Source organism: Ambystoma mexicanum, chromosome 3q (assembly GCF_040938575.1).
Source record: "Ambystoma mexicanum isolate Mex_15411 chromosome 3q, UKY_AmexF1_1, whole genome shotgun sequence".
In the NCBI taxonomy this organism is placed as follows: Eukaryota; Metazoa; Chordata; class Amphibia; order Caudata; family Ambystomatidae; genus Ambystoma; species Ambystoma mexicanum.
Window position 1 is genome coordinate 858385431 of NC_090926.1, and position 15484 is coordinate 858400914.

At 46.5% G+C, this 15484-nt stretch overlaps 1 protein-coding gene across 3 annotated transcripts in view; it reads left to right on the plus strand.

Annotated features, from left to right (window-relative positions):
• The window catches only part of RAB11FIP4 (RAB11 family interacting protein 4), a 1742713-nt gene that overhangs the window by 1603968 nt on the left and 123261 nt on the right, over positions 1-15484 (plus strand). For all 3 annotated transcript variants that reach the window (XM_069654951.1, XM_069654954.1, XM_069654955.1), the window contains one exon: positions 8633-8856. In XM_069654951.1, coding sequence (XP_069511052.1) covers positions 8633-8856 — 224 coding nt within the window. The remainder of the gene's footprint in view (positions 1-8632; positions 8857-15484) is intronic.

Below are 15484 nucleotides of genomic sequence, written 5' to 3' on the forward strand. Positions count from 1 at the left end.
TGGCACCTCGCTTGAACCAGCAGCGGGAAATCCCTACCAGAGATTGGCCGAAGCTTTGGCACCTCACTTGTACCAGCAGCGGGAAATCCCTACTAGAGATTGGCTGAAGCGTTGGCACCTCACTTGTACCAGCAGCGGGAAATCCCTACTGGAGATTAGCTGAAGCTTTGGCACCTCACTTGAACCAGCAGCGGGAAATCCCTACTGGAGATTGGCTGAAGCATTGGCACCTCACTTGTACCAGCAGCGGGAAATCCCTACTGGAGATTGGCTGAAGTTTTGGCACCTCGCTTGAACCAGCAGCAGAACATCCCTACCAGAGAATGGCTGAAGCTTTGGCACCCCACTTGAACCAGTGGTGGAAAATCCCTACTGGAGATTGGCTGAAGCTTTGGCACCTCGCTTGAACCAGCAGCAGAACATCCCTACCAGAGAATGGCTGAAGCTTTGGCACCTCGCTTGAACCAGCAGCGGGAAATCCCTACTGGAGGTAGGCTGAGGCTTTGGCACCTCGCTTGAACCAGCAGCGGGAAATCCCTACCAGAGATTGGCCGAAGCTTTGGCACCTCACTTGTACCAGCAGCGGGAAATCCCTACTGGAGATTGGCTGAAGCTTTGGCACCTCACTTGTACCAGCAGCGGGAAATCCCTACTGAAGATTAGCTGAAGCTTTGGCACCTTGCTTGAACCAGCAGCGGGAAATCCCTACTGGAGATTGGCTGAAGCTTTGGCACCCCACTTGAACCAGCAGCGGGAAATCCCTACTGGAGATTGGCTGAAGCTTTGGCACCTCGCTTGAACCAGCAGCGGGAAATCCCTACTGGAGATTGGCTGAAGCTTTGGCACCTCACTTGTACCAGCAGCGGGAAATCCCTACTGGAGATTGGCTGAAGCTTTGGCACCTCGCTTGAACCAGCAGCAGAACATCCCTACCAGAGAATGGCTGAAGCTTTGGCACCCCACTTGAACCAGCAGCGGGAAATCCCTACTGGAGATTGGCTGAAGCTTTGGCACCTCGCTTGAACCAGCAGCAGAACATCCCTACCAAAGAATGGCTGAAGCTTTGGCACCCCACTTGAACCAGCAGTGGGAAATCCCTACTGGAGATTGGCTTAAGCTTTGGCACCTCGCTTGAACCAGCAGCAGAACATCCCTACCAGAGAATGGCTGAAGCTTTGGCACCCCACTTGAACCAGCAGCGGGAAATCCCTACTGGATATTGGCTGAAGCTTTGGCACCTCGCTTGAACCAGCAGCAGAACATCCCTACCAGAGAATGGCTGAAGCTTTGGCACCTCGCTTGAACCATCAGTGGGAAATCCCTACTGGAGATTGGCCGAAGCTTTGGCACCTCACTTGTACCAGCAGTGGGAAATCCCTACTGGAGATTGGCTGAAGCTCTGGCAGCTGATTTGACCCTATTAAGAGCATCTCCTTCTGCAGGGAAGGGAGAAGATTCCTTCCCCTATTGCAGAAATCTTGAGTCAGAGATAAAGTAGCACATCTGGATCCCCAGTGGTATGGCTCTGCTGGTGATAACTTGTTCGAATTCTGCATGCTCCAGGCAGGCTCTCCCAACAGTTAAGTTTTAAGATCTTTTAGGATTAATACATGAGTCTCTCACGGCTGTAGACCATTGTCTCGCAGTTTGCCTATGCCCATTGCCCAGAGAACATAGACAGATTCAATCAGTCTAGGCTAAGCCAACCGAGTCTCGCACCTAGGAAGGCCTATCTGGCACCCTGCCCTTTTCCCCTCTCTCTCCTAAGTGAGATTCCGGGTCCTACTGACTGAGGGGAAAGGCTAGAAGCCAGGAGCAGCAGCCCAGATCACCCACGTGGAGCCTGAGAGCAGGCTGCCTGAGGATTGTTCTGGAACCTCTCTGTGTGCCTTGTTGTGTATGTGATGCTGTGTTCTGGACCCTGTGTTGCTATGTTTGGCCCGAGTGTTCCATATCAGTTGAAGGAAGACTGGGAGAGGAAGAGCCCTGAGCTGTCCAGGTGAATCTGTCTCCTTAACTGACCCTCTGTTTGCTGCCTGGTAACTGCAACGAATAAGAAGGCTTCTTGTTTTGCTGTCCCCTCTGTTGATTTATAAAAATATTGCCCATTTGCCCAAGTTCCTCAGTACACAGATAGTTAGTTACTCAATGTAACCTGTTTGTAAAATACAATGGGGATTTTGCGTCTTTATTTTTAATAGTGCACTATGTAGAAGCATGTTTAGTCTGTGTAGGTTGCTTATTGCCTTGAAATCTACTTGTAGATATTAATTCTCATTTGTGATGTGGGTTCGTTTTGGCTGTTGTAGTCCTATGAAGATTACTCATGTATTAATTAGTTGAGTTATCAAGTGATTTAAGTGCTTTTTAAATCGCCTTAATTAAACACACACTACAACTGGGATCATTTTCATGGACGCAACCGAGTATTTTTAAAAGGTTTCTTCGAAGTTCTTGTTGTATAAAAGAACAAGAAACAACTTAAGAAAGAGAGCCAGAAAGCACTGTATGGTGTAAAACTAATCACGGGATGGGAAGAGATGTGGACTACAGGTATTTTGGCAAACTATCGAACTGGGATACCTGGCCTCAAGTCCATATTTTCGCATTTCACTAAATAATGTGATCCAGGCCTTTAACTTATTTTCCTTCATCAGTGATGCAGCTCAATACAATATATTGGTGCATCGTATATAATAATAATATTGATCGGTTCTATTGTGCGCACTGCTGGCTGCATCATTTCTTTTCCCACATCATGTGTGGGGTATTTTTCCGATGACTGCTGTGGTGTGAATGCTTTAAAAGGGGGTGAAGAAAAGTAAAATCATGTTCTTATATCGCATGCCCAGTTAATTATTTAATGATCCACCTACGCCATTAAAAGTTAACCGGTTGCAGAATTGATATTTTACAAGTCCAGAAGTAGCTGGACAATGTTTCTCCAGGGCATACTTTGTAGACCATGAACCTTGAACCCTATCTTGCCCTCATTGTTTGCTGGGAAGACTGTGCCCACTGTTCACGGTACTGTGTAGTAGTGTGCTGTAAGGTTCATGCACATATGCAGGGGTGGACTGGCCTATAGGGCACTCTGGAGATTTCCTGGTGGGCCTCTGCACCCTGGGCCTCTTTTGTGTGGTATTTCCAAATGTTCTCATAGGAAAAGCATTGGGCTTGCTGAAAATGTCTCATATGGGGCCACTTTGAACTTTATTTCCAGGGCCTCTTTTGGTCCCCAGTAATTATTTCCAGGCCCTCTTTTAGTTCCCAGTCCAACCCTGCACATATGTCTTTGGAAGCTGGTGCGTGGAATGTGCGTTTTGCAATGTTGGTGGCTGCTTGACTGAGTGAGTGTTCTGTCAAGGGCAGTTGGTGGAAGCTGGCTTAGTGTACGGATGGACCAGTGTTTGTGTCTCTGTGTGTCGGTATACCGACACGCATACTAGTGATGTACAACTGGACAGAATAAACACGCATGTTACTTACCTGTGGACTTCAGCCAGGTGCCTCGTGAAGAACCCATCTTCCGTTATTTCACACTGTTTTCAGCAAGACTAGATTAGGAGTTAGCAGATTCTTGCCAAACACTGAAAAAGAACAGAGGAGTTAGAAACTGTGATGTGTAGTCCTAAATGGAAGAGTGCCATCACAGAAGCAACATCAAAACAATACAACCGAGTTACTGGTGCCTGATCTAGCTCCAGTGAATTGTTCAAATTTCTCAAGGAAATTGGGGTCAAAGACACAGGCCTTCAAAATATCATCCGAGATTCAGCCTGGTGGCAGGAAATACATAAGGAATTCTTTGATAACATTCTTGGCCACCAAAAAGCCATACTCACACGGCAACTTAATCTCAATGCTACAATGGCCCCCACATTACCCCGTCGACTCATGCTAGCCCCAGTACCAATCTTTTGACACCTAACTTCAGTTTCAGACATTGTTCTGAAACTGAAATACTAATAGTCGCCAACCTGAAACCAATTTCCTGTCAGGGAGACTTATGCCCTGCTAACATCCGCAACGGCTCCCTGGACGTATTGATTCCCTGGATCACCAGAATTGTCAACTTGTCATTCAGTGAGGGCGTAGTGCCTTTATTACTTAAGGAGGCTTGCGTCACTCCCCCCCACCACCCTTGAAAGAGAACACCCTTGATCCAAACATGGCAATCCATGGCCAAAAACGATCGCCATATAACTAATGTCCCATTCTTGCTGAAGATCTTGGGCAGAGTGACTTATTTACAATTTCAGGACTTGATTGAGAACAATGACATCTTAGGCACCCGCCAATCAGGATTTAGAGCAAGACATGGGACAGAAACAGCCCTCCTGGATCTTAAATCCAACCTTGTAGGCACAGTGGAAAGGTGGCAGCCGGCTCAGCAGCATTCTATCTAATCGACTATTCCATACTTGTCGACAGATTGAAAGGTCTGGCTCACTGCTCCGACAGAGCTGCTGAGGGGATTGCTTCTTTCTTGGGTCCTGGAATCTCAAGAGTGGCAGTAGAGAACGCTCAATGTACCCCTACCTCCATCAACGTGGGAGTGCCACAGGGATCTTGCATAGCACCATCACTTTCCAACATCTATATCAGGTCTCTGCTTGACCTCCTCAGCCATCTCGATGTCCGTTATACCAACTACGCCGACAACACCAAGGTGGTCATGGAGCTCTAGGGTGACTACAACCAAGAGTCAGAGTCTCTGAATGGGGTGTACGTCGCCATCCAGGCGTGGATGACCCCAAACTGCCTAGTGCTCAATAAAGAGAAAACAGAGCTCTTCATTGCGGCCACTGGGCCACGGCTCAAGAAATTGGACTCAGCGTATGAAAGCATTAACAACGCAGGTAGCAAGATCAATGTGACTAGATGTATCAAGACCTTGGTTGTACACCTGGATGTAGAAGTGACCATGAAGGTTCAGGTGGCCCATATATGCTCGTCTTTAATCAGACTCTTAAATCAAACTAGGCCCTACATCTCCTTTAACAACAGATCACTCCTGGCTACGCCCTAGTAAATTCTAGACTTGATTACTGCAATAGCCTCCTACTTGGGATGTCTTAAGCTAATCTCCACTGCCTTCAAACCACCAAGAACAGCGCTGTACGAGCAGTCTTGGGTCTTTTTAAACATGGCCATATAACAAACTCCAGAAGGTACCTACACTGCCTTCCTGTTAGGCACAGGATTACCCACAAGCTCTTAGCACTCTCCTTTACATTCTGGACCTCCACTGCACCCCACTATCTCTTGGGCCACCTAACCATACATTCATCAACCTGGCCTTTGCATACCAATGACGGCTTTAAACTCAAGCAACCGCGGTTCAGGCAGGCCAAATATGGAGGAACCAGTGTTGATGTGCAGACCCCTAAAGAATTGAACGCGCTCCCCTCAGTGCTGAGAGCCTCTCAATCCCTGGCAGAATTTAACAGAGCGTTGTAAACCCACTTGTTTAACCTCAAACCGGGTGAATGTTAATTGCATCCCTCAGTCCACCCTGTCCCCGCGCGACCCACTGACTCTGCTTTTCTGTTCTGTCTTTTCATTGTTGTGTGTGCGCCCTGAGGCCCATGGGCATGTAGCACAATATTAAAAAAGGAAATAAAAACAATAATAATAATGGGGGCCTTTGCCTGAAATCTGCCACTGCCAAAGACACTTCATTCCTAAATCTGCAAATCTTGCTGCTTATTTGTGTATTAAGGTCACCACGAAAGTGTGTTACCACACTCTGTTTTAAGTGCGTCATAGCGGAAGTACTAGGCACATTCTGATTCCTGCCTGATGAAACGCAGAGCCGTGGCATCTTGTTAGCGGACTACACTGTGATATTGGCCCACGAGCGAAGTGCTCACTGTGGGGATGGGGGCGGGCTTCACTTTGCACATTTGAATCCTGTGGCAGGGACAACTCAGCCCTTTGAGCTTCTGGGTTTGATACATTGAGTACCAATAAAGAGGGGAATGCAAGCACCTGTTATTACAGCACTGAGAAGTGGAAGGAATCTGGCAAACAATTCTATATAAAACACAAAATAATAATAATTATTATTATTATTTCTGCCCGCTACTAGCCATTGGCTAGTGACATTTGACTATTGGCGAGTAAGAAATGGTGTACTGTATATATAATGTATAAGAATTGAGGTGAAGTGACTTTTTGATGGCGGGCTAGCGGCTCGCAACTTGCATTTGTGCCCCTTGCTCTTGCCATATCACCACCTATGTCTACACCGTACATACATCGACGAAATATAATGTCCAGGCACACACTAGTCAGCTTCTGTAAGGGGGCCCGTCTTTGCTGCGCCGCAGGTTTGTGTTGGCAGTGCAAAGTCATTTTTCAGCAGTGCAGATTCACTTTGAACCGGGCAAATATTCCATGAATTGAACCGGGCAAATATGGTCAGTATGGGGAAGGATCCCCATGGCTGCTCCACCATACTCTGGCTCGTCACCAGCGGCTAATCCATGGTACTCCCCTTCCAAAGAGCAACTTGCCCCCGAAGTGTCAGATAGTCATGCCCCACTCCAGCAGTCAGGGGAACCCCAATAACAGGAGCAGACCTGTGCATTTACTGCCAGGAGTCCCACAAGCTGAGAGTGCCAGATAAAGCCGCAGAGCACTGGGCTTCGGCACCCTGATCGTCTCTGCTGCACACGTACTATGATAATGCAAGATGGCAGACCACCTCTTCAAAGGCTCACTCCGTGGAGCACAAGAACATGTGGTAAGGGTCTCCTGGGCTGCGGGAAGTCCATGTCTGGACATAAAGGAACCAGTCTAGTTCCCAAACCCAATGGGCTCACACGTGAACAATATGGATCAAGGACAACCCCCAAGGGGTTGGCCAGGCCCTTATGAAAGAGAAGTGAGCAGACAGCATGGCGTGGAAGGCCAGTGAGAGTGGAGGTGCAGAGCTAGAGCAATGTGGGAGCAGAAGGAGCTGAAGAGAAGAGGAAGAGGCTGGTTTGGAAAAGGCTGGAAAGATTAACTGGGAGGAAAGAAGGGAATGCTGGAGGGAGTAGAATGGATGCTATACTATGTTATCTTACATTTGTATAGCGCCTACTGCCATAGATTATGACTTTAAAGCACTTTTAGCCTGACAGAGAGGCAAAGAAGGAATATGATTAAACATTCAGTAGGGGTAGACCAGGGGAAAGCAGGGTAGATATTTGGGAAGAGGGATAGATAAGATGCTCAGAAAGGCATTGGAAGGAAAGGTGTACAATTGGAAACAATGTATCATGGGACTTAACTGTGTTCTATGGGGAGCAGCGCTGAAAGGAGATACAGCTGGAGAAGGGTGTTTGCCGTGCCACGCCAGGGGAATGACTGGAATGTACTCATCCCATGGTGAACCAAGGCATGTTGAGTCAATGCCCAAGAAGGCACAGACAGCAACACACTTCTACTTGCTTTCCTCCCTAGGCCCTCAACAAATATTTGGAAGGTGTTGCATGTCCGGAATACGACTTAGCTTAAGGAAGATAAAAAAAAAAGCAGTTCTAGAATTGAGTTACATTTTTAATTTTGTTGTTTTTTTTGGGAACAAACCACAGCTTCTCACCAAAAACTCAAAATACATTAAAAGTCTATTACAAAAAGACCCAGCAAGCTTAACCCACCAGTTGTCTCTTGGGAAGTTCCTATGCTCGAGAAGAAATGGGAGGGATATCAGGGCTGAGAAAGGTGGCAGAGGCAGAAATGGACGGAACCCCCTTTTATATGTGAGCTATTAGTAAATCTATGGACCATCATAAATAAAGAAACAAGTGTTAGGTGTCTGTGTGTCATCTCACTCACCTCATCGCATCCGTTGAATTATGAGGAGTCTGGCTGCATGCACATTTGGTTCCTGTACTGCATCAGACAGGAAGTACCACCTTCCTAGCCATCAGAGAATTCTTTAAGGTGAGTTTCTATTTCCCAAACATCAAGACTGTGCTATGAACCAGCTGCATTAATCCTGTTCCCCAAAAACGTGTAGATTTGGTCATTTAAGTTGAAAAAGAAAAGAGATCCAAGTAAAAACTTACAGAGAAAAGAATTGGGCCATGTAACAATAATAAGTTGTTTTTTTATATAGCGCTGTAATCAGGACATATTTACTTACATTAACCAACGGAAATTGGTATTCATTAATCGATCTAAGAAGGATGAAAGGCTGATTTGACTTTGCCGGGAGTCGAACCTGCAACCTACAGAACAAACACAGATCACAGCAACACGCGTTTAACCCACTGAGCCACCTTACCCAACTAATAGGCAGTTGTGTACTTTTGTTCCGCCATTTGCTTTGCTACTTTCACTAAGCTGAGGCATATTGCTGTACACATTATAAAAATCGCCACAGTCATCTGAAGGGGATTACCAAATTAATCAGAACCATAATGGGAGCATTTGTGGCTCCTTTACAAACGAATGTGTCAAGATGTTAAAAGCCAACAGCGATGAAACACGTCTCATTGCAGTTTACACCGTGCGAACCCTCCCTGCAGTTTTCAGCTATATTTTTTGTCAGATGAAATGTAAGCATGAGGAATCAGGTTTTGGTAAAAACATATTAAAAGTGTTCAGAATTCATAACTCTTCTTCTTCTTGACAGGGCAGGGAAATCTCTGAGGTTACCTATTTTGACGGTGAAATCCCATACAGCGAGTGTGACCTGTTCCCTGATGACAACACTATGACCCTGTCGCACCAAGAAATCCAGCATGAATCTGACATGGACAGCGCCATCGAGAGCGCGCAAAGCTCCGAGGCCTCCGACGTGTGTCACAGGGAGGAGAAAGAAAGCATTCTCGGGGGCCTATTCCTTCCTGGAGATAAGTAAGTGACGCATTTCTTCGACCGACTTTGTAAGAGCCTCATTTTCATTGTGGCGCCAAATGGCGCATCTCGCTGCCTGTTTCCTCCAATCAGTGCCGTTTTGGAGCATGTTCTGGTGAGGAAGCGGGGCACGAAGCGGGCAATACATTCTGAGCCTCTTCCCGCTCTGTGAAGGAAAACCGAGAGTGGTGACATACATTTCTGCCTGCTTTCTGCAAAAAACTGAAAAATGCCCTTGGCATTCATTGCAACGATGACCTCAATTCCTCAAAGCTTATACTTGGCAGCCCCCAGGACAATCATTTCCTGGTTGGGGTGTTAAAAGGCATGGTTAATTTCCCTGTCTTTTTATCAGCCCCGGCTGGGAAACTATCAAAATTTGCCAGAGCCGACTGCAGACAATAGACAGCCGCGAAGGCTATCTGCACCGCCAGATTCAACGACTCCCTCAAAATAAGTTTATAAGTGATAATATTACTAATTAGGAGGACTAGACTCACTGATCAACTGAATAGTATAATCCGGCAAGGTTTCAACAATGTGGAACGCATCATACATAATGATATGCAAATGTTGCCCTTCAACCTTCAGTGTGTGGTTTGTAAAGGTACACATGCTTTTGAATATTACTCCTCACCTCACTCTTTCTGTGGGGATGGCAGTCCTAGGTCTGACCTGTAGCAGGGATTGCACATGTTGAGTAGGATTGCATTCTGTTGGCTGGGGATCTCCAGGATGGCCGTTGATGTGAAGATTTGCAGAGCGTTGCTAGGTTAGGGATTTGGCTCTTGGTTGCTAAGCACTGAAAGAAGCAGTATCGATGATGACTTCCTTGAATGCATTGGTTATTGGCTAAAGGCAGGTCACATGTCATTGCAACAACCTGCTGAAGAGCTATGTTAGGCTATGCTTTTGCCCTGTTTGCATTATTTGTATTTAGGTTTATATATAGTCCAACCTAGTTAGGAAGCACATGGGGAGAGCTGTAGGTGTTGAGGGTAACATATAAAGTAAGGCGGGGTTTCACTGTGTGGCGCAGCCCTGGGCAAGGATGTGATGCAGGGATTCCAGGTAGCCCCTGGGGATTTATTGAAGAGTAAGGTCTTGAGGTCCTTCCTAAAGAGCATAGGGCACAGTCTGGATGGCCACCGGGATGGGGCGTTGCAAGATTTGTGCCCCAGCTTCATCTCAAGCATAGTGATGGCACGGCTCCCGAGGATGCGTGACCCACCTATATTTGCACAAACCATAACCCATCAGAATTAAGAAGCAATTGGGCTCATTACAGGTTTGGCGGTGTGGAAAATAAGTGCTGGTAATGGCATATACCGGCACTTATCCGGACCAGCAAACTATACGATTGATTTACCTCCACCTACAAGCTGGTGGTAAATCAGGCACACCACCAGCAAAAAAGCAGCCGCTATTAGGTAATACAAGCCTTCCCCACATGGAATGGGGAATTACTTACCATTGCTGTAATCTGCCGGGAATACCATTTGCCATATCCTGGTGGTTTTACCACCAGATTACCGGCAAACATGTAATGGGACCCTATCTTTACTAGTCTGCTCTATAAATCTGCTGTTTCAAACTGTGAAAATGCGGCGGAAGAGGTTGATAAGCCAACAACAACACACATACACACACACACAACCTACAAACTTTGCTAAAAGCTGAAGACGTTGGTTAAATCGCAAAAGGCACTGGAATGGCTGCATTGACTTGGACTTGCAATGATATGGCTTTTATTTAGATGTTATTAATCCGTCCTGTTTAGAGCGGCTCACTGTTCTAGTCCATTCCAGTTAAGAAGGCTTCTGAACAGTAGTACCTCAGTTGTAGATCAGTTTATCTGCAAGAGGCTGCTACAGGATCCCAGCACTTAGCTATCAGGGTGTCCAGATAAACGTTTAGAGTTTGGTAACACATGCATTCATGCCTTTCAGGCTTAAACTAAAAGTTAGTTGGATGAAAAAATGTCTGTTTCAATTCATGCACTTCCATTCTAACTTTCTCGACCCAACCTCCTAATGTTGATTAGAAGCTACATGCTCTGCTAGGGATGTTTCATAGCACACAAATTCCTCACAATAGGATGTGGGGCTACAATTGACATGGGAATGTGCTTTGGTTTTGAGAGGACCTACGAGGATCTAGGTCCAGGCATGCTGGAATGTACTTCTGCTACCCTATCCAATAACCTCTTGCCCACTCTGGTGATGATCATTTAACCCCAGTGGGGGGGGATAAAAAAAATGAGCCGTGCCAGGGGATCCTGAAATGAAAAAAAAGTTAGAGTAAAGAACCTTGCGTGAGGTTTCCTTTGCTCTTTTGAAAAGAAAACAATTTTGCAGGCACGAGCGGAGCGCCGCAGACAGTGGTAAACTCTGCACCTTCACTGCCACTGCCTGGGCATTCATGCTGGCGCTCACCTAACAAGCAGGGGAGCGTCCAAGAGCACTGCCACCCCCCAGGTGGCACATATACCGCTGCAGCCCTGGCACTCTAATTAGTGGAGCTCCCCACAGTGGGGTGCACGCAACGTTGTTCCGCCCTCCCGGGCTGCATAATCCCGGAGTTGGTTGGAGAATATAATTCAGACATATACACAAGAGTTTTTGGAACTGCTCTGAAGCATCACTTAGCAATTTTCACTGCAATATACTTCTTGTCACTAAGAAATTTTTCAAGCTAAACCTTATTCAAGTCCATTATCAAAGGTACTCTGTGACCTTTTCAATCCATCACACATTGATCTCTTTCTGAAAAACCTTTTACAAAACTGTCTGGTTTCTTCATTTAAAAAAAGTCTCTTGTGTTAGTTAGACAAGCAAATAAGCACTTGACTTCAAACAAATTATATTTCACCCTGGGTGCTTCTTTTTCTGCTTCCTTTTTTTTTAATTAACATTTGCAGGTGCACTGCAGGTCCCTCGTTATCGGCGTGCTAGGCTGCGCAGTTGTGCCGTCTCTGTCGCTGCAGCCAGCTCGTCGAAACAGCTTTGTCGCGGCCTTCGTGCCACGCAGGACCATTCTCATTTCTGCTGTTTGTTAAAAATACATTTGTTTTAGGCCGACCATTTGTTAGTTGTATCTGCAGGGGGTTCTTTTCAGCACCGAGTTGCCTTCTGATGTTAGTTGCGCTTTACAAGAAACCCATCATAGAACATGTGCCAGTTTCTTGCCGTTCTAAGAGGTGCTTGGATTGGAATGTCTGTACATGGATTACCTTAAAAGGATTGCAATCCCTGGCCTGCTCTAGCACCCTTTGCTTTTGTACTGCCTCCTTTTTGCCAAACCATGCCAAATGTATCCCGCAGGCAAATCTTGAAATTAGCCTCTTCTCTAAAGGAGATTATTGACGATGGACTGTCATAAAACACCAGGCTAGAAGCTAACCTCCCAATGTTAGGGAAGGTTTTGGTAAGACTGTACCATAGAAAACCAGATTTAGTTACTTTACCAACGATAGTCAAACTCACCCGCAAGCTTCTGAAAGCAATTCTGGTGAGTGTCTTGGATAATGTGGTGGGACTGGTAGCAGACCTGCATACATTTTCAAAAGAAAAACCGGGAGGTTCACATCATCTGGCGCCCCACCCACATCCACACAAGACTCCATCTGCCTGCCATGCCCACATGTTTGAAAAAAGGTGGACACCAGAGTGTAATGCCAGTTATGGGTGGGATTTGCTCGCTGTACTGTCTCCTCCATGACTTTGGCCACTAGCAGTCTGTTTGCAGCCAATCACATGTGCGAGGAGTTGCTGGCAGAGCCGGGCAATTCCAGAGACTCCACCTCTTCCCCAGAGACCCAGAGAAGAGCCTGATAACCTGACGTCTCTGGGCTAAACCCAGAGAATAGGCAGGTCTTACTGGTGGACAGGTGTGCAATCTACACTGGCTCTCTTAGTTGCATTCTGGAAAATGGATTATAAAATCCTGTCAACATTACGGATTATGGCATTCTCCAAAACCCGGTGAGACTGGCAACATTTTGCCTGGTAGACAAATTTACTTTACTGGTCCAGAGGGCAATGGCCCAAGCCCACATTGCAGCAGCTCCAGCTTCCAAAGCAAGCAAACTCTGTACCAACCTCTTGCACTTCCAGACATTCTCAAGTATATACAGTACACATTATTGACATTATTTTGCTTTAATGCAACATATTTTTCAGTTATGTTTGCGGTTTCATAGAGGCCCTGACACCTGGAAATTCACCCACTTACCAAACATAGTAAACATTATTTCACCAGGATAATATAACCGTTTGTAATTTGACAGCAGGCTACATCTCCTCCCATCCCATCTTTACTTTTAAAACAATTTAAAGCTAGAGAATTCATTGGTAGAGCCGAGCCATTGCTGAACCTGGAGGTCTGTCTTTCCTCTCAGAGCCAAATGTGAACTGGCATGGCAAAATACCCATACCTGGTTTGAGGAATTCGACAATCCACATAATGGGCGTGCACTCGTCTGGGATTTTTGGAAACCTTTTATTAAATGGAATAATAGTAGACCAACCTCAAGAAAATGTGTGGGGCTAATCCAACACATGTTCCTATGCTCACACCACAACAAAGCACAGATCTGTGTACTCTGGGTTGGACAACACCTACAGGCACAGTCCACACCTGTCATATTTAGTTAGAACGTGACAGTCAAGGAGTGCACAATGTCATCCCAAGGAAGGGGAGGACCAACCTTCCCCCTGCCATGGTCAGCCCGATTAACTGGCAAAGGCTCCATGTAACCACCCTGCTCTTTTGTTAGGCCATGCAGCTGATGGCAGCGATTATCATACCAGCAGGGGGTACTTCAAACAAGCCCACATGGGGCCTGCCTGCAGAGGATAACAAAGGAGACAGGAAACCCAACAACCTTTCATATGTAACTGTGTCAACCTGAAGTCAGCTCTTGGCTGTGAACTGCCATGTCTGGGTCTTTTGTTACGGTAGGCCAACCCGCTAGGAGTAGCCCATTCATAGGTACGAGAATGTGGTTTGCAGGAGTCTACTCTCACAGCAGCATCAAGGGAGACGTGCCGCTTTAACTGGAATTACAGAGGGAGGACCATTAACCAGAGAGACTCTTTGAACACAACATACAGGAAGATGGGTGGGACTTAGTAGCACAAGGGAGTGAGCCCAGAGCTCTTTCTGTTGAGAGAACGGTTTAACCATATTAGTTCTGGGGCACTCCTTTACCTTTCCTGTTGCAAAGCCCTCTGACTATGTGATTATGACCTCATGCATACAGAGGATTGATGGCAGGGACCCTATGATTGGTTCACTAAGGTAGACTTAGCCTACACCAATGACTGTGGCCCACTTGGCTTTAAAACAGGGCCTGAGCCCCTCTTTAAGCAGATCATCGGAAGACTTCACAGGAAAGAATAACTCATCCTTGGACCCTGGCTGAAGGTACAGTCTGCCTTACAGCTTGCACCAGTGAAAGAAGGCCAGGAACCCCAACAGGGAAGCAAGATCCCTCCCCTAAATATCTCCCAGGGAACAGAGGGAGACTCGAACTCAGAGGACCCTCCAGCCGCTCCAGAACTGGTACCCAGTCCGCACACAGCGTGCCCTGCTAGACTCTGCAGCACGCTTCCTGGATAGGAAGTGTCAGAAGGTCTTTGAACCCAAAACCAAGGACAAGGCAGCTGCCTGCAACACACCCCGCGCTTTGGGCCGTCCAATTTATAGGATGGCTCAAGCCCAGTGAAGAAGCTGGAAGAAGTGCATCGACAAGCATCTATCGCTGTCCGCCTTAATTGACATTTTTGAGCCAGTCGTGTTACTTCATCCGCAACCGACTGCAAGTCTGAAAGAAACCAGAGACGTCTCGACCAGTGCTCCGAACCACTGATCAACACGTAGACAGCGATTCCTGACCCTGAGTCACTGTATAGGCCAGTCTGCAGCTGTTCATCAAGCTCTGCTCGCCAAATTGTCTTGCTGCCTGATACCCACAACTGACTCCCGTCTCAAACTCTGTCACACAAACCTGCAAGGTGCCCTGAAGCCAACTCGATCGCGTAGAGTACCACGAACATCTATAGCAAAAGGTACATTGTGGTTCTGTTCTCAGGGTCTTTCCCCGAAGGTCCCTAGAGACATATTGAGACTCTTTCCCCCTTTTGCTGTAGCCAATAACCTTTAAAATCTATTGTAGTTATTACCCACACCAACTGCCCTCCTGTCCGTATCCAGAGTGCATCCCTTTCCTTCATAGAAACTGTCTGTCCTTTGCATTCCTTTACAGGGTGGGTTGTAATTTAGTAGTGTTGTTAGACTGCCTGTTGTAATAATAATAAATAAGATGTTTTTACCAAATGGTCAGTCCTTTTATCATTGGGCAATACTCGTATTGTTGCTTTGTGGCAGCTAACCAACGATCCATGACCTTTAGAGGTGATAAGCCTGCCATTCCATCCACGTTACCAACATTTGAGAAGGTTTATAATTTTAATTATGCTTGTTTATTCCAATCTGTTCGGATCCATTCTGGTGTATTAGAGGTGTGGGGCTGATTGATGGTTTGGAAACCGATATTCACCCCTGGACTAGTGGTCCCCAGAATTTGATTTGTCACACCTGGTTCCCTGCCTCCCCAGCCCAAAAC